The sequence below is a fragment of the Thermobia domestica genome, unplaced genomic scaffold (genome assembly GCF_964235325.1).
Source record: "Thermobia domestica unplaced genomic scaffold, izTheDome1.hap1.1 HAP1_SCAFFOLD_209, whole genome shotgun sequence".
NCBI lineage: Eukaryota > Metazoa > Arthropoda > Insecta > Zygentoma > Lepismatidae > Thermobia > Thermobia domestica.
In genome coordinates, this window is record NW_027655934.1 from 13938 (window position 1) to 34129 (window position 20192).

Below are 20192 nucleotides of genomic sequence, written 5' to 3' on the forward strand. Positions count from 1 at the left end.
TTTGCTTCCCGCTCCTGCACAAAGAGTCCGTGCTATTTTATTTTTAAATTTAGCTACAACAGAGCAGACACACAGTTTGCAAGAAAGGAGTATTGTTAAGTCACCTTTTGTGTAGGTGTGTTTACGAAACCGAGCTTTCTATCGTTGTATTTTTAGTCTGTCTTTGTTTTCAAAGTTATTTTTTGAAATTTAATTAATACTTAGACTGTTATAGTATATACTTAATCATGCCTCCTAAAAAACTTTCTGGTGCTCAAAACAGAAAAAGAAAGAAGATGCAGGCCAACGAAGACATGAGAAGTGCAAAGCTTTTGAAGACGTTTATGAAGAAGATATCCACTGATGACAACAAAGATTCTTCCGATTCACGTTCAGATTCGCCAGAAACTCAAAGAACACAACAGGAAGAAGTAAGTAATATATTTCTATAAAGTTTCATATTCTATATTTTTAGATCTATGAGTTACATTACTTGCCATGACTTTTGATGATAAAACAAGATTTGAATGTTACATTCTTTTAAAAGAATATCAGATCAGCTGCATCAGTTAGGTGCGGGTAGAATAAACTTCAGATTATTTAAGACCCACTTCATGCAACGAGACTAACAGGAATCTAAGGCTTTCAATTAGCTCCAACAGAGTTTCTGATTATCAACCAAACGATTGTGACCATTTAGCTACCCTAGCTGCAACCTACATTGTAGACATAAATTCAGACACGTATTTTCGTGGCTTGTTTATTTATTTATTTATTGCTTGTTCGATATAAATATTCAAATATATGACCTGTATGTAGCCTAGTCAATACTTTGAGAAGCAACAACATTAATAATACAATTTTTTGCAACATCGTGTCACAAATGTTGATCAAAGTGGTAATAGATATATTCGTATCATAATTTATATATGCTTTGAATTATCAGTAAGCTATATTATATAAAGACCAAGCCACTCATCAATCGCTACCTCAGTCCAGTCGAGGCCAGGAGGTAGAAACGTAAAAGCATGTTGCATCATGTGTTAGAAACAAAATAACAACCAATATTACTTTTCAATTGTAATAATGAATATTTATAATAAAGGCACTTCTTGTTTACTAAATTGTCAGGGTCAAAGAAATATTATTACTACATTACTATTGAATAGGTTCATGACCGTAACAAGATACACTTCCTGCAGTGTAAAGTTTCAAAATTATTTAATAGGTTTTGCATATAAATATCATAATTTCAACGAATAATCCAAATTTTCCCCGAATATAGGCACACACAAAATATTTTTAGGTAAACATGAAAATGTGATATGTATGTAGCGAGAATGTTTTTACTTTTTACGAAATCGATAATTAAAATTATCATTAACATTAATTATTTGATTTAATTATTTCGACGGTGAGAGTACGAGCTACGATAGCAGGGTTCGTAGATTCGAATCCTTGGTAAGGCACTGATGTTTGTGTGTCTCTTCATGCCTTTCATATTCATCCACTCATTCACATTGTCACAAATCATCCAGTCGGTGTGCAAAGACATTAAATAACTCAATTCATCAACATAATTAATTATTTCGATTGAAAACAGTTAGCATATGAGTATTTTGTAAAAACTGAAAACTTGTTCCAACGATATGCATTAAATCTTCATGTTCATTAAACAATTATCATTAGTGTCTGTATCTTCTAAGAAATTTAAATAATTCTCTGAAATTATGATAATTAATTAACATGCAAATATTTTTGAAACCGTACACTTCAGGATCATGACATATTCTACCTTAGGTTTTAAGCTAGTATAGTATGTATAGTATAGTAATAGCTTTATTACCACTTTCATATTTTCTGCATAAAACTTAATATTTTCAGAGTGGAGCAGAGCGAAGGTCTCTTAGCAGTCAAAAAGTTTTTGTTTGTTCCACTAGAACTCACCCATTTCTCAACCGATTTCGAAGAAATTAATTTTAAATTAAAGAACTAGATGAGATCTAAGTCGTGACAAAGCACAAAATATAGACGGGGCTTTAGGAGAGCAGAGCCTCCACTTGAAACAGTTACCTATATATATTATAACCATTTCATGACAGTTTACATATATATAGCATTTTATGGCATTTCTATCCATGCTGTAAAATCGTCCAATCCCCGGACGGAGGATAGTCGGAAAACGTATTTTCGCAAAATGACCGTCTTTTTTTTTTTTTTTTTTTTTTACCAAGATGGCATCTGACAAGGCAGCACGAAGCGTCGAAAGTCACACTTTTTTTTTTTTTTTTTCATCATTTCAATGGAGTGAGTGGTCGTAATAATATAGTTTTGATCGCGTTGAATTTGTTTCATCCAGGAGTGGCTAGCTACTGGAAATAAAATCGCCCCGCTCTGATAATGTTGAAGAACCGTAGTTATAATTTGTTCCCTGTGTAGATTTATTAAATAGTGTCATTACATTCCTCCCCCTAGAAATTTGTCATCACACGCCATTGCTCTGTACAGAAAGTAATATAAATTTTACTAATTACTTCAGCATCATAAGTTTAAAATGATATTTTAAAGCTATTTCAACTTGTTAAATAATGTTATTTTGCTTTCAGAGCACATCTGCTGGGAACACAGAATGCGATGCTTTTCAACCCGGATGTTCTCTTCTCGTTCACGAATCAAGTGTTGGAGAAAGAAGAAGCAGTGCTTCCTATAAGCCATCAGACACTGCACAAGAAAGTGGTCCAACAGATCCTTCATTGCTTGAGAAAATACAAGAAATACAAGAGGAAACAGTGTTTCCACAAGTTGTCGCTTCATGTGATATAGGGTTGGTGCCTTTTCAGCAAAGACAGCAAGACTCAGTTAGGTGTTACATAACAGAGAATAGTGTAGAGTTCCAGAACAAGGATGCGGACTACACCAGAGAAACAGAACACGATGATGGGCGGTATTTTTCAAAAAGGTGGTTTACTCGTACACTTCCAAATAATGTTGAAGTTGAAAGAACATGGTTAGCATATTCTCCAAGCAAAAAAGTGTGTATTGTCTTCCTTGTTTCTTATTCGCAAAACCTGATTCGTCACAGTTTTGCCGTGCTGAAGGATTTTCCCACTGGCGTAAACTTAATCCGAGAATTCCGGATCACGAAATTTCACCGTTCCATAAAAATGCTTTCGACGAGTGGAGGCAGCTATTCTCTCGTTTGAAAAATAGGACTGCTATTGACAACGAACTACAACAGCGAATTGTGAGTGAAACTGGCAAATGGAGACATATACTGCGAGCAATATTAGACTGCATTTTGTTTCTGGCATCAAGAAATCTTGCTTTACGAGGCAGCGATGATGTTTTGTGGAAGAAAGCTGATCGAAACACAGGACAACATGGAAATCTATTGGATCTGTTCATGTTGTTAGCGAAGTATGATGATGTATTAAAATCTCACGTTTCAAAAATTATGCACTCCCCATCAGCTCTTGCTGTGACATATTTATCTCCACAAATTCAGAATGAACTTGTCTACTTAGCTGGAAATTGTGTACGTCAGGCAATAATTGAGGACATTAAAAAAGCAAAATATTTTGCCATTTTGTATGACTCGACTCCAGATGTAAGTCATAAAGAGCAGATGTCCCAGATTTATCGTTATATTACAATATCTTCTGATGGAGAGTGCAAAATTGAAGAAAGTTTCGTAGGCTTCATTACTACGAACAACAAAACTGGAGCTACCTTAACTGAAGACATTTTACGTGCTGTTCAGAATGATGGCCTTCCCATGTCAAATTGCCGTGGTCAGTGCTTTGACAATGCCAGTACTATGTCGGGAAAGTACTCGGGTGTTCAAGCTCGCATATCTCAGCAGTTTCCTGCCGCTCGTTATGTTCCTTGTGCATCGCACTCATTAAATTTAGTTGGTGTTCACGCTGCACCAGTGGAAATAGAAATCGTCAATGGATTTGGGGTAATTCAAAATGTTTACAATTTTTTTAGTAAGTCAACGAATCGCTGGGATATTTTAAAAAATCATGTTCATATTACTGTGAAGGGACATTCAGCAACCCGGTGGTCTTCGAAGCAAAATGCAGTACATGCTCTAAGCACCCAATTTCCGGATGTCTGTGCTGCTTTGGAAGAACTTTCGGACTTTTCAAAAGAAACCCCCGAAACTGTAAATGGTGCCAAGTGCCTCCTATACAGTCTTAAGAAGTTTGATTTTCTTGTGTTTTTATTCTGCTGGAATGATATCCTTGATGCTATCAACAACATTAACCTACGACTGCAAGAAAAGACAGTTACTGTAGATATAACTGTCAGTCATTTACAGGGACTGAGGAGCTTCTTTGCTACCAACCGGGAAAGAATTGTGACCAAGGCTATTGAGAAAAGCAAGGAGATCTGCAATGATATGATGATCACAATTGAAGAGCCTCGTCCGAGAAAGAGAGCCAAGTTTTTTGACGAAGTTACAGAGGATGAATCTGTACTCATCAATATAGAAGACAAAATGAGAAAGATCTTGTTTTGTGCGTTGGATTCAATTACATCACAAATAGCTGATCGATTCCAGCGCATGAACGGAGTTTTGGAGGATTTTTCAGTAATTATTCCAAGTAATATGGCAGTTATGTCAGAAGAAACATTGAGGAAAGGTGTCTCTGATCTGGCCTTATTGTACCCTATGCATATTAATGGAGCTGAGTTGCTTCAAGAACTGTTGTTCTTTAAATACCATGCGCAAGCATTTTTGAAAAACTTTCACTTGGAGAGTTTGTCAGAATTGTCCCCTCTTGCTGCTCTTACGTTCATTCATAAAATATCATGTCTCGAGTTATACCCTAATTTTGTCACTGCATTGAAAATACTTTTAACATTGCCTTGCTCTATTGCATCTTGTGAAAGGAGTTTTAGCAAGCTAAAGCTTATAAAGAATTACTTGCGCTCTTCCTTGTGTCAAGAAAAACTTACTAACCTCGCTATTTTATCTGTTGAAAAGCTTCGTGTTCAGTCACTTGTGTTCGACGACGTTATAAATGATTTTGCTGCTCGGAAGGCAAGAAAAGTTAACCTGTAGCTTTGTTCTCACACGAGAAACCTTTTCGTTCTAAAATAATTGTTCACTGTGTTCATTTTTTAAAACCATTTCAGTTTAAATTTTTATTGTTTGTTGATTTCATCGTGTATTTGAAGTAGTGTTATGTGAATAACAACACTGTATTACATTAATGATTTTACTTATATTTTTCTACTGCCTAAGAAATATATACTGTTCATACGGTAAAGTATTTTGTATTTATGTTTTATTTTTAAGGATTTTTTATAATATTGATTTTTCTATTTGCGGCGAAAGACATTATTTTAGCGCAGCATAACAACAAATGTTGCTCCTTAAAAAAAAAAAAAAAAAAAAAACGGTGAGATGAGTGTAGGGGGCGCCAAATTCTAATCTCGCCCCGGGCGCAGAAATCTCTAGCTACGGCTCTGTATATAATCTACAGTATATTAATTCTTATCTTTAATATAATTTTGTTTATCTTAATTGTTCTGTCTATCTCTGACAGGAAGACAGAACGCACTAATCGGCCAACACATCAAAGTCTTATCTGTTCTTAAATACTGTATTTTCCGGGGAAAAAAATCGCTTTCAACTATGATAATCAGAAATACAGTCCCCTCTTAGGGAGCTGTTATTAATATTAGTAATTACTATTTTGTTTATTATTCTTGTATATCTTATGTATTCTTAGTTAATATAGATTTAGAAAGAAATTCCGGCCGGGTAAATTAATTATTACAGTATATATAATCAGAGCCGTAGCTAGGGGGGGCAGCGGGGCGGTCGCCCCGGGCGCTGAGAGCAAGGGGGCGCCGAACGAACAAGAAGAAAGGAAAAATTTTAGATGATAGTAAACAGCGGGCGCCTCGTGAAAGTGTTGGCGCCCTAATAAATCAATGTTGTTGTTGGTTTAGAAAGAAATGGATTTGGTAAAAAAAAAAAAAAAAAAAATCTTGCTCGCTTCGCTCGCAACCCAAACAACGTATTTCCATAAGAGTCACAAGCTTTTACTTATTACTTAAAGGAAGTTATTATATAATATTTGTTAATGATGATGTGATATACAAGGTGCGATCTAGTGTTACATTTCACAAAATATTTTTTTTAATGTAAAAGAATCGAAATTAAAAATGCTATTTGTGTGGTCACATACAGAATATAATTTCAAAAGTTTACAATTTTTGTTGGAAATTAATGATGTTACTCATTTCGAACATTTTAAAAGCACAGAGCTTCTGATGTATTGAAATTTCATTTCTTATCGATAGTGTGAAACGTAAATAGTTGTAAATTTCCATAACTGTTCTCAAAGTTGACCTGTATACCAACCAAAGGTTATTTTGCCAAGTTTAACGAAAAGTACGAAATAAGCGTCTTGAAAACTGCTCTTATTTGTAAAAGAATGTATAATGATCGGTTTTGGCTGTTGCAAGTCTGTCCAAGAAAAGTGCAATGTGCGCTTTCTCATTGTTTCTGTTTAGCATGCCTCAAGGCAAGAGAAAACTGTTCATGGCAGTTTTGTCCAGTTATAACGCTATTCGAATTTCTTTAATCTTTTTCAATAGTGTGTGTGTTTTCGTTTGTTGCTATATCTATCCAGAACCTTAGGATAAACATGAAATTCGAAGAGAGCGCTATGATTAATACAAACAGAATTGTTTGCTTCCCGCTCCTGCACAAAGAGTCCGTGCTATTTTATTTTTAAATTTAGCTACAACAGAGCAGACACACAGTTTGCAAGAAAGGAGTATTGTTAAGTCACCTTTTGTGTAGGTGTGTTTACGAAACCGAGCTTTCTATCGTTGTATTTTTAGTCTGTCTTTGTTTTCAAAGTTATTTTTTGAATTTTTAATTAATACTTAGACTGTTATAGTATATACTTAATCATGCCTCCTAAAAAACTTTCTGGTGCTCAAAACAGAAAAAGAAAGAAGATGCAGGCCAACGAAGACATGAGAAGTGCAAAGCTTTTGAAGACGTTTATGAAGAAGATATCCACTGATGACAACAAAGATTCTTCCGATTCACGTTCAGATTCGCCAGAAACTCAAAGAACACAACAGGAAGAAGTAAGTAATATATTTCTATAAAGTTTCATATTCTATATTTTTAGATCTATGAGTTACATTACTTGCCATGACTTTTGATGATAAAACAAGATTTGAATGTTACATTCTTTTAAAAGAATATCAGATCAGCTGCATCAGTTAGGTGCGGGTAGAATAAACTTCAGATTATTTAAGACCCACTTCATGCAACGAGACTAACAGGAATCTAAGGCTTTCAATTAGCTCCAACAGAGTTTCTGATTATCAACCAAACGATTGTGACCATTTAGCTACCCTAGCTGCAACCTACATTGTAGACATAAATTCAGACACGTATTTTCGTGGCTTGTTTATTTATTTATTTATTGCTTGTTCGATATAAATATTCAAATATATGACCTGTATGTAGCCTAGTCAATACTTTGAGAAGCAACAACATTAATAATACAATTTTTTGCAACATCGTGTCACAAATGTTGATCAAAGTGGTAATAGATATATTCGTATCATAATTTATATATGCTTTGAATTATCAGTAAGCTATATTATATAAAGACCAAGCCACTCATCAATCGCTACCTCAGTCCAGTCGAGGCCAGGAGGTAGAAACGTAAAAGCATGTTGCATCATGTGTTAGAAACAAAATAACAACCAATATTACTTTTCAATTGTAATAATGAATATTTATAATAAAGGCACTTCTTGTTTACTAAATTGTCAGGGTCAAAGAAATATTATTACTACATTACTATTGAATAGGTTCATGACCGTAACAAGATACACTTCCTGCAGTGTAAAGTTTCAAAATTATTTAATAGGTTTTGCATATAAATATCATAATTTCAACGAATAATCCAAATTTTCCCCGAATATAGGCACACACAAAATATTTTTAGGTAAACATGAAAATGTGATATGTATGTAGCGAGAATGTTTTTACTTTTTACGAAATCGATAATTAAAATTATCATTAACATTAATTATTTGATTTAATTATTTCGACGGTGAGAGTACGAGCTACGATAGCAGGGTTCGTAGATTCGAATCCTTGGTAAGGCACTGATGTTTGTGTGTCTCTTCATGCCTTTCATATTCATCCACTCATTCACATTGTCACAAATCATCCAGTCGGTGTGCAAAGACATTAAATAACTCAATTCATCAACATAATTAATTATTTCGATTGAAAACAGTTAGCATATGAGTATTTTGTAAAAACTGAAAACTTGTTCCAACGATATGCATTAAATCTTCATGTTCATTAAACAATTATCATTAGTGTCTGTATCTTCTAAGAAATTTAAATAATTCTCTGAAATTATGATAATTAATTAACATGCAAATATTTTTGAAACCGTACACTTCAGGATCATGACATATTCTACCTTAGGTTTTAAGCTAGTATAGTATGTATAGTATAGTAATAGCTTTATTACCACTTTCATATTTTCTGCATAAAACTTAATATTTTCAGAGTGGAGCAGAGCGAAGGTCTCTTAGCAGTCAAAAAGTTTTTGTTTGTTCCACTAGAACTCACCCATTTCTCAACCGATTTCGAAGAAATTAATTTTAAATTAAAGAACTAGATGAGATCTAAGTCGTGACAAAGCACAAAATATAGACGGGGCTTTAGGAGAGCAGAGCCTCCACTTGAAACAGTTACCTATATATATTATAACCATTTCATGACAGTTTACATATATATAGCATTTTATGGCATTTCTATCCATGCTGTAAAATCGTCCAATCCCCGGACGGAGGATAGTCGGAAAACGTATTTTCGCAAAATGACCGTCTTTTTTTTTTTTTTTTTTTTTACCAAGATGGCATCTGACAAGGCAGCACGAAGCGTCGAAAGTCACACTTTTTTTTTTTTTCATCATTTCAATGGAGTGAGTGGTCGTAATAATATAGTTTTGATCGCGTTGAATTTGTTTCATCCAGGAGTGGCTAGCTACTGGAAATAAAATCGCCCCGCTCTGATAATGTTGAAGAACCGTAGTTATAATTTGTTCCCTGTGTAGATTTATTAAATAGTGTCATTACATTCCTCCCCCTAGAAATTTGTCATCACACGCCATTGCTCTGTACAGAAAGTAATATAAATTTTACTAATTACTTCAGCATCATAAGTTTAAAATGATATTTTAAAGCTATTTCAACTTGTTAAATAATGTTATTTTGCTTTCAGAGCACATCTGCTGGGAACACAGAATGCGATGCTTTTCAACCCGGATGTTCTCTTCTCGTTCACGAATCAAGTGTTGGAGAAAGAAGAAGCAGTGCTTCCTATAAGCCATCAGACACTGCACAAGAAAGTGGTCCAACAGATCCTTCATTGCTTGAGAAAATACAAGAAATACAAGAGGAAACAGTGTTTCCACAAGTTGTCGCTTCATGTGATATAGGGTTGGTGCCTTTTCAGCAAAGACAGCAAGACTCAGTTAGGTGTTACATAACAGAGAATAGTGTAGAGTTCCAGAACAAGGATGCGGACTACACCAGAGAAACAGAACACGATGATGGGCGGTATTTTTCAAAAAGGTGGTTTACTCGTACACTTCCAAATAATGTTGAAGTTGAAAGAACATGGTTAGCATATTCTCCAAGCAAAAAAGTGTGTATTGTCTTCCTTGTTTCTTATTCGCAAAACCTGATTCGTCACAGTTTTGCCGTGCTGAAGGATTTTCCCACTGGCGTAAACTTAATCCGAGAATTCCGGATCACGAAATTTCACCGTTCCATAAAAATGCTTTCGACGAGTGGAGGCAGCTATTCTCTCGTTTGAAAAATAGGACTGCTATTGACAACGAACTACAACAGCGAATTGTGAGTGAAACTGGCAAATGGAGACATATACTGCGAGCAATATTAGACTGCATTTTGTTTCTGGCATCAAGAAATCTTGCTTTACGAGGCAGCGATGATGTTTTGTGGAAGAAAGCTGATCGAAACACAGGACAACATGGAAATCTATTGGATCTGTTCATGTTGTTAGCGAAGTATGATGATGTATTAAAATCTCACGTTTCAAAAATTATGCACTCCCCATCAGCTCTTGCTGTGACATATTTATCTCCACAAATTCAGAATGAACTTGTCTACTTAGCTGGAAATTGTGTACGTCAGGCAATAATTGAGGACATTAAAAAAGCAAAATATTTTGCCATTTTGTATGACTCGACTCCAGATGTAAGTCATAAAGAGCAGATGTCCCAGATTTATCGTTATATTACAATATCTTCTGATGGAGAGTGCAAAATTGAAGAAAGTTTCGTAGGCTTCATTACTACGAACAACAAAACTGGAGCTACCTTAACTGAAGACATTTTACGTGCTGTTCAGAATGATGGCCTTCCCATGTCAAATTGCCGTGGTCAGTGCTTTGACAATGCCAGTACTATGTCGGGAAAGTACTCGGGTGTTCAAGCTCGCATATCTCAGCAGTTTCCTGCCGCTCGTTATGTTCCTTGTGCATCGCACTCATTAAATTTAGTTGGTGTTCACGCTGCACCAGTGGAAATAGAAATCGTCAATGGATTTGGGGTAATTCAAAATGTTTACAATTTTTTTAGTAAGTCAACGAATCGCTGGGATATTTTAAAAAATCATGTTCATATTACTGTGAAGGGACATTCAGCAACCCGGTGGTCTTCGAAGCAAAATGCAGTACATGCTCTAAGCACCCAATTTCCGGATGTCTGTGCTGCTTTGGAAGAACTTTCGGACTTTTCAAAAGAAACCCCCGAAACTGTAAATGGTGCCAAGTGCCTCCTATACAGTCTTAAGAAGTTTGATTTTCTTGTGTTTTTATTCTGCTGGAATGATATCCTTGATGCTATCAACAACATTAACCTACGACTGCAAGAAAAGACAGTTACTGTAGATATAACTGTCAGTCATTTACAGGGACTGAGGAGCTTCTTTGCTACCAACCGGGAAAGAATTGTGACCAAGGCTATTGAGAAAAGCAAGGAGATCTGCAATGATATGATGATCACAATTGAAGAGCCTCGTCCGAGAAAGAGAGCCAAGTTTTTTGACGAAGTTACAGAGGATGAATCTGTACTCATCAATATAGAAGACAAAATGAGAAAGATCTTGTTTTGTGCGTTGGATTCAATTACATCACAAATAGCTGATCGATTCCAGCGCATGAACGGAGTTTTGGAGGATTTTTCAGTAATTATTCCAAGTAATATGGCAGTTATGTCAGAAGAAACATTGAGGAAAGGTGTCTCTGATCTGGCCTTATTGTACCCTATGCATATTAATGGAGCTGAGTTGCTTCAAGAACTGTTGTTCTTTAAATACCATGCGCAAGCATTTTTGAAAAACTTTCACTTGGAGAGTTTGTCAGAATTGTCCCCTCTTGCTGCTCTTACGTTCATTCATAAAATATCATGTCTCGAGTTATACCCTAATTTTGTCACTGCATTGAAAATACTTTTAACATTGCCTTGCTCTATTGCATCTTGTGAAAGGAGTTTTAGCAAGCTAAAGCTTATAAAGAATTACTTGCGCTCTTCCTTGTGTCAAGAAAAACTTACTAACCTCGCTATTTTATCTGTTGAAAAGCTTCGTGTTCAGTCACTTGTGTTCGACGACGTTATAAATGATTTTGCTGCTCGGAAGGCAAGAAAAGTTAACCTGTAGCTTTGTTCTCACACGAGAAACCTTTTCGTTCTAAAATAATTGTTCACTGTGTTCATTTTTTAAAACCATTTCAGTTTAAATTTTTATTGTTTGTTGATTTCATCGTGTATTTGAAGTAGTGTTATGTGAATAACAACACTGTATTACATTAATGATTTTACTTATATTTTTCTACTGCCTAAGAAATATATACTGTTCATACGGTAAAGTATTTTGTATTTATGTTTTATTTTTAAGGATTTTTTATAATATTGATTTTTCTATTTGCGGCGAAAGACATTATTTTAGCGCAGCATAACAACAAATGTTGCTCCTTAAAAAAAAAAAAAAAAAAAAAACGGTGAGATGAGTGTAGGGGGCGCCAAATTCTAATCTCGCCCCGGGCGCAGAAATCTCTAGCTACGGCTCTGTATATAATCTACAGTATATTAATTCTTATCTTTAATATAATTTTGTTTATCTTAATTGTTAAGTAACAGGAGTTTTCCTTCTTTACGAAACATATTTTTTTAACAGCTCACTTATGGGAGAGTCAGTTACGAACGCTAATCTTGCTTTAAAAAAAAAAAGTCGTTAATTTTAAAATATTTTAAACCAAGCGTCTGGCTGTGACTACTATATAAGAGCAGGAGAATCATAGGTGGGGGAGGATTAGACTAATCTGATGTTTTCGTTAAAATCGCGATTCTTTAGTATTCTTCTGCCAATTTTGGGGGATATGCGCGATAAATGGTTCTCTCCTATAAAGGGCTGAATTCATTACTTCCAGATAAAATGATCAGAGACATTTTTTCCCTCTTAGTATGAGTAAAGATTTACTATAGGTTAGTCCTTGGGCATTTTCCGTTTTATTTTCCCATAAAGGTTATTAGAACATTTTTTGGAGTATTTTGGAGTTCTGTTTAAACCCTATGCATCTAGACCAATCTGAGTACATTGCTTAGAGAAAGATACTTTGGGGGCTCGTTTTCGTTTTTTATATTTTTTTATTTTTTGTTAATCAACTATGCTATTCCTCCTGGGTGCACGCAGATGTTAAATGAGCCGCTTATACTCTGTGGACACAACTTCTGTTCTCGGAATGTTTCCTTAAACGAGGAATGGTGATTAGTGAAATGAGGGACGAACTTGGAGGTGGCAGAAATAAACTCTGAATAATTCAAATACAGTAATTAATTGTAAACAAATATAACTTTAGTTTCATATTTTTTTAAAAAAAAAAAGTTTAAAACTTTTGTTTGTTCGGGAAAAGTTTCTTCTAATTACGCCACCCAGAGTTATAATTGACCCAGCACACATTACGGAAGAAGTAGAAAAAGTAATCGTGCAAAAACAAAATAATTGTTCCTTCCATCAATGTACGTATTCGTTTCCTAGCTACTTTCTACTCTATACAGATAGATCTGCTTGTATGTGTCATGTAAACAAAATATCTATAGAACTATAGCAAAAGCTATAATTTTCATAACAACTTGTTGAAACTCTACAGTAGCAGAATGACCCTTTAGTGCAATTGAAATCTGAGCAGAGAATTCGATTAGATAATGTTGTCATTTGTGACGTGAAATTGTAATAGATCTTTTCGCTTTTGTTTTCCAAAATGTGTTTGATGAAGTTATTGGAGTGTAAAACACCGAGGGAAGGAAACTATAAAATAATATAATGAAAACATTACTAAAATTCCCAGATTACAGTCAAACGAAAATATGTGTAGGGGTGATTGTTTATTCCAGGGGGATAGCATATGCCAGGAACACCGCACCTGCAGCCCTCCTGAATTTCTTTGGCAACTTTTTCTTCTTCCAGTGAAGTCATTTTTCCAAGAGTGATTTGCATCTCATGAAATAATTTTGTACACGAATAAAACAAACTAGCGGGAAGGTCATTTATGTTTTCCATGTATAAAGGTAATGTTTAGGTTCAATATTTGAAACTACTTACCCTGCTACATATAAATGAAGGTGACAAGCAAATACTCCAGTACATTTATAACGTCCATCCACTGTTTCTACATTTAGATGCTCTTCATTACTAGAATTTGATTTTGTTTATGATTAGGTCAATGATTGTACCGAAGGACATGAGCCTTGATGTACCAAAAGACCATGGGCGGAGTTATGGGGGTCATGGGGGGAATTGTCCCCGAACTTTTTGAGAAAAAATAAAAATGCCACCTATAAGATGGCCACCTACCAAGACCTCCGAGACCGACCAAAAAGTCTGCTTCCCACTGCCCTCCCAGCAGACAATTCCTAGCTCCGGCTATGCAAAAGACAATACTTTGGATATAATGATCACTTTTTTTTTTTTTTGCAATGATCTTGTCAATATAGCTAGTTTTGGAACCAATGTCTCTAATTGCATATTAATTGTATGTTCTTTCAGCAAATGGTCTATTAAAACTGTGAAATGCGCCGGAGTTACTTTGTATTATCCTAAATGCTCTCAATAGTGTCAAATAGTTTCCTTTTAAATGCAATTCAGGGTTATGAAACGTAACCTAAATGGTATATTATAGAGTTATAGCTAAAGCTATTATACATAAAATGAGTATGTCATAAAACACTATTTACTTAAAGATTTAACAGGCTTGACAGCCGTATGCCAATAGTAACACATTATCTACTAGGGGTTCTCATTTGATGTTATAGAATTTTAAATAAAACATTAGTTTTTGAAAGGCACTGCAGACTAAAGTTAAGGTATAGAGCTGTGAATTACTTTTGGTATGAGCTTTTAAAGTGTTTGGCGTAAGAGTTCCCAAGTCTCGGTTTGGCACATCATCTTGCTTTGCAGGTGAAGATCCATTATCTCGCTGGTCGATCAGCTGATGTGAATCCATCAAAATGTGGTTCTCCAATCCCTTTCTCTGGTTGATAGTTTTGTTCTCGGTTCGTTTTTCGGGCCTCACCTTCGGTCTCTTCCAATTGCAAATATGGAAACTGGTACTTAGTGTAATATCTACAATTATGACGAAGATAGCCGTCATCTCGGGTGTCCATGAAGGTTGTGAACCTCAGATACGTACGTCTTCTTGAAACCTTCTTTGATGCCATCGTACCACATCGTGGAATCTTGATGTAGCTAAAAGGCGGAATGAAACTCTTGACGGTGACCAAAATTACGGAAAAGTATGTGATTTTTTTTCGTCCTCATTAAAAACAACTAGAAAGTTTTAATTCTACTCCATCAGCAATCCATTATATTTCCACAAGCTGACACATGGGGAAGCAAAATACAGGCAAAGGGGTGCAATGACAGGAGAGAATAAGGAATTGCTGTAAAAGACAAAAGTAGCGAAAGTCGGCTAAGAAGTCTGTATAATGTACCTGAGTTTATTTTACAGAGAAAATTAATTAAAAAAAAAAACAAGTTACAAAAGCGCTCAAGAGAGCTTGAGACCATATCAATAATGTGTTTATATATATATAACGAGAATTCCTTGAATTGACATCAACGGGGATCGAACCCATGGATTTTTCGAACACAATCATCAACAGTAGGGAACAGGAAAAAGTCACATGGAGTTAGATCATATGATTAGGAGCAATGGTGTTCGACGGTGATGTTGTCTTTCTGCAAGAAGCTAAACACCATTCCTTAAGTGTGACAGACTGCTGTCATAGAGCAAATGCTGCTATCCAAATGCCCATTTGTCCGGACGTTTACGTCGAACGGGATCGCGTAATCGTCGTAATACAGTTGCGTAGATCTCCTTATTAACAGTTTGGCCACATAGAACAAATTTACGATGTACATGCCCGAACATTCCAATAAAATACAACACAGTAACATTTTCAGCAGGATTGGCCTTCTCTGGCTTTTTAGGATGATTTCAATGGGATGACATTAGCTCGGTTTTCTGTACCCGTAAACCCATCATTCATTTTGTATAACGATACTGCCGAGAATTTTCGGATCATTGACGGCTGTTTTCTTCAATCCCCTGCTGATGGTACCATGAGCGTTCTTCTGGAACTATGTGAGAATCCTCGACAGGAATTTCGCTAATACATGCCTAGATCTTCATGTATGATTTGGTAAAATTTGGAGTCAATTGAGTTTCACGGACAGGCAGTCTATGATGGAATTTCTCGGACCGAAAGCGCGTTCGCTAACCGAAAGCTCTACACTGATTCGAATCCCATCAAATTGTCTCATATAGACTCAATGCTGAAAAGAGGCAATGGACAATTATGTTAATTGAAATTTTGTATTCGTGTTTTCGACATACTAATGTGAACGTGATGCCTTTAATATTTTTCTCTAATGACATCTCTCACTGATAACCTGTAAATAAAGGTCAATAGAAGAAACACACTTATTTTATTCTACTTGATAAGGAGCTTACCAAAGCTGCCTACACAGCACACGTGACCCACTCGGATCAAGACAGATTCTTTCGCCAGTTGAAGGAATAACATCCCTTAAATATGTAGGGTCACACAGTGACATCACGGGAACATAGTCTGGAAATAAAATGAAATAAATAATAATTGGCTTGCAGTTTAAAGTAATTTATTTATTTGTTTAAAAACTCCGAATAACACAGGGTGCCCAAATTATAATTGAGAACTTTTAAATTACACATTATTACACATGTATTACAGATTTATGACAGTTAATTCACATTTCAACAAACGGGTCTTTTGGTTAACTAAACTTTGCGAAAGTAGTCGTAAGTTCGTAAATTTGTGTATTTGGTGCTGACGGTGCTAGTGTACCTTAAGAAAAAGTATATACAATGTGCGTATACTATGAAGTGTTATGCAAATACAATGGAAATTTCACCGTGTGTTTCATAAGGATCGATTGTCATGTACCATAATATACTGCAGTACGTTGACTTAGCTGAGGAAAAGTTCTAACGTGATTTTTTTATTGAACGTCGAACAATAATAAAAATTTTCTTGAAACAGAAGAATCGTCCTCTTGATGAGTTACTCAACAATGACTGATTATGAAAGCAGTTTATGCAGATTTAACTGAATATATGAATGACTTTAATTTAAAATGACTAGAAGAAGACTAGGTTATGCCTGATTTATGCTCTGACACTAAGTCCCTTCGACAAAATGGTTTTGTTTCAATCCCAATTTAAAAGAAAAAGTTTCACACATTTTAATACATGACAAACATTCAGTCTGCAAACTGAGACTTCATTTCCGGTAGATTTTGCAATAGAAGCTTTGGGTGCTTTAAAAATAAATTTTTGAGTCTCGTTTTTCAAATTTTGATACAACTACAAACGATATTAAGATTTTTTCAAAATCCTTTTAACGCCGACATAGAGGCTCTTGCCCCAGAATTTCAATATATTGGAAATGATTGATTTGCAGTGTAGCGATAGTTTTAAAGAAAAATATTTAAATTCCTCCTTAGTGAAATTTTCTAAGAGTTTCCCACTCACACAGGTTGATCAGTTGCACAAATTTGCTCCAAGCATTCTTTCAACTTTCGGAACTGCTTATCTGTGTGAAAAAAAAATATCCAAAATGAAATTACAAAAAGAAAAATATTTACAGATTCAAGTTAACTGATGAGCATTTGAAGTTACTGTTGATAATTTCCACTAGTAAATTTCATCCACAAATGGACAATTGCCAACGGAAAATTACATAATTCTCATTGATCATAATTATAATGTTTAATTTAATTATATGAATTACCTATGTATGTTTCTTACTTATTGTAAGTTTTAGAATAAATTTCATATCTTTAATTTCAGTTTAAATGTTGAATTTTATTATGTATGTCAGTTAATGTGTTTCTTAATTGATCGAATAAAAAATCTGATAATTATTTTGTATGATTTACTTAGTAAATTTTACAATTCAATCAAAAATGAACTGTGACACCCCGAATTGATGGTGCTCGCAGGTCGGTGTTGACCCGTGGGCCCTAGTTTGGAGATCCCTGGTCTAGTAAGTGCTTTATATGAGATTGATTCTAAGTTCCACAAAAAAACATCAACAAGAAATAATAATAATAATAATAATAATAATAATAGTACGAGAAGAAATTATTTCGTTGAATGAGTTGTATTTTATTCCTACTTTGATTTTTTTGTAGTTTGTTTTTAACACAAGACTATTCAAAGGCATAATAGATCAGTCTTATTTGTTCCTCCTTGTGACAGTAGAAAGCAGGTAATTGGACAGTTTACTGCTGATAAAAATTGGTTATGTTCCTAGGAGAACTATAGGTATAATTTTCTTAATATCTACAAAATGATTCTATAATATACGTGGACTTTGGTGAAAGAAACATACATTGCCCTCCTATGCTGACGAGGCATATTGACACTTGGGCATATGGTATGTTTCCTGTTCAATGGGCCATGCTCTACTAACTGAATGCTGTGTTGATCGTCCTCTCGCTGTGCTATTCCTTAAATATAACTAAAATATATTTCCTTGTATAAATTATACTTCTTTAAATATAGTTTTCAATGTTTCTCGCGAGTTTCAACTTATTTTCTCTCAACTTCCTCAAACTCTATTGATCCACGTTGGAGCATAACCATGTTAGAAATATGGGAATTCATTGATATTTTTACAATTAAAGCTAGAAAGCCAATTAAAGTGGTGTCTTAAATGATTCTTTAACTATTTCTTTCTTTTTAAATTTTAAATCATGTTTGACTAACTGGCTGTAGCAAATTATAGTAGCCACGCTCATAAATTCACCAATCGTCAAGTTTTAATCGTAACTTAGAGAAAACGCTATGAGGACTTCGGCAGAAGGTTTACATTGTGGATATTTGCTTCTCCTCACAATGAATTACGTAAATACGTTTACATTATTATAGTCAACTTTAAAAAAGTCTGCTCCAGCTACAACCAACTGTAGCTAGTATTCTTCTCACCTACTGAGGGGCACTCCCTAAATCCCAAACAATATAAGCATTCTATGAAATAGATCAACAATCGTCTGAGACAATAGCCAAGCTCATATTCAATAAAACTATGTCTGGCCCTATACCCGCTTAATCTTAAACAAAAAAAAAAAAAAAAAAAACCTCAGAATTGTAAATTGCACAACTTGATGCATACTCAATTTAATTTTCAAAGAAAATTCCTCGAATAGCATAAGACGCCTAGGCTATACAGATAAACCACAGCTGCATTAACAACATCTATCGTGAAAAGTTGATCCACTTTGTAATCAATGTCATCTGTCGCAGAGACGATAAGTAATATAAATTTACATCAAATTTGACAGAACAAAGACATGCTACATAGCTAAACCCAAGGTTACACCATCTGTCGCGAAAAGTAATTCAATCTTAACCTTGACATAACGAAGACAAAGTTACTGAGCTAACCGAAAGTTGCATCAATGCAATCTGTCGCAAAACACTCGAAAACGAATCCTACTTCTCGGTGCCCGTAGAGGCGAATTGGAGCGTATATTAAATACAGGTAAATCTGCCAGAGAGTAATATAAATTTTTGGGTTTTAATTCCACATTGGGAAAGATATTATGGAAAAGTAAAGTTCAGTCATGTTTGTACTGAAAAAAGAATATGTAATTTTTCAATGATTACTAGATCTTACACCTAATCCCCACCATAGCTGCATTATGCTCATCTTTCCAACTGTTAGATAAGGACCGTCTCCTTTAGCTTAGCCAGCATAATCGTAGGACGTAAAACTTAAAGATTTAATTTAATTTATGGTAGAGAAGGACAATCATATCCAGTTTCCAATGAGAATTACCACCAAATTTTGCTATACACATTATATACAAACGAATGATTTACTAAATAATTTTAAAGCATTAGAGTTGTGAATCTGGAAACACTAATCATCACTATTAATATATAACATGCTTGCATGCATATAAATTTTCATCAAATAGTTTAGGTCAACATATGTAAATTTTCATTCTTCCATTGGCCTATTGTTTTATAATAAGATTAAATTCAAACCTCGTCGTAGATACTTAGGCTACATACCCACTATTATTTATAAATAAATATTACCTATTGAAAATCCCGCATACGTATTTTTTCCTCCAAGAATCCAAATTCTCCATACTTTACCGTAAATTTTGCAAATGAATTAATCAAAATATATGAATAAAAATGAAAGAAAGAATGAGAGAAATTACTATCAACTCACCTTGCGTCCATAGCTTGTCGATAACCTTATATTCTTAACATAAAAAGCAGTGTATTCATAGTAATAGATTTTTAAAGAATTACAACAAATAAAGTAAATTCAAAATTTTATAATTTAAACGTATTTCTATTGTTCCTTTCTATTGTTGAAATAATGCTCTGAGCAGCCAGTATTTCTCACATTTTTAATTTGAATTTTATTTATTTAATTTAGTTTAATATCCAATGATTATGCACTGAGGCTAAGGGAGACGGTTATAATGGAATGGATGATGATAATGGTAGAATAAAGGAAGTGGGAGGAAACTATAGAACGCGGATAAAGTCTACG

General features: G+C 34.6%; 4 protein-coding genes across 4 annotated transcripts; all 4 read left to right on the forward strand.

Annotated features, from left to right (window-relative positions):
- Nucleotides 1-281: 281 nt before the first annotated feature.
- LOC145676555 (uncharacterized) lies at nt 282-3254 on the forward strand. Its single transcript, XM_081747388.1, has 2 exons — nt 282-410; nt 2586-3254. The coding sequence occupies exons 1-2, from the start codon at nt 294-296 to the stop codon at nt 3180-3182; spliced, it is 714 nt and encodes a 237-aa protein (XP_081603514.1). The 5' UTR covers nt 282-293; the 3' UTR covers nt 3183-3254.
- Nucleotides 3255-3433: 179 nt separating this feature from the next.
- Nucleotides 3434-5050, forward strand: LOC145676547 (zinc finger MYM-type protein 1-like). Its single transcript, XM_081747379.1, has one exon. The coding sequence runs from the start codon at nt 3434-3436 to the stop codon at nt 5048-5050; it is 1617 nt and encodes a 538-aa protein (XP_081603505.1).
- Nucleotides 5051-6825: 1775 nt separating this feature from the next.
- Nucleotides 6826-9940, forward strand: LOC145676553 (uncharacterized). Its single transcript, XM_081747386.1, has 2 exons — nt 6826-7101; nt 9272-9940. Exons 1-2 carry the CDS (start codon nt 6919-6921, stop codon nt 9866-9868), a joined length of 780 nt encoding a protein of 259 aa, XP_081603512.1. The 5' UTR covers nt 6826-6918; the 3' UTR covers nt 9869-9940.
- Nucleotides 9941-10119: 179 nt separating this feature from the next.
- On the forward strand, nt 10120-11736 carry LOC145676548 (zinc finger MYM-type protein 1-like). The gene has a single exon (XM_081747380.1). The coding sequence runs from the start codon at nt 10120-10122 to the stop codon at nt 11734-11736; it is 1617 nt and encodes a 538-aa protein (XP_081603506.1).
- Nucleotides 11737-20192: the final 8456 nt, after the last annotated feature.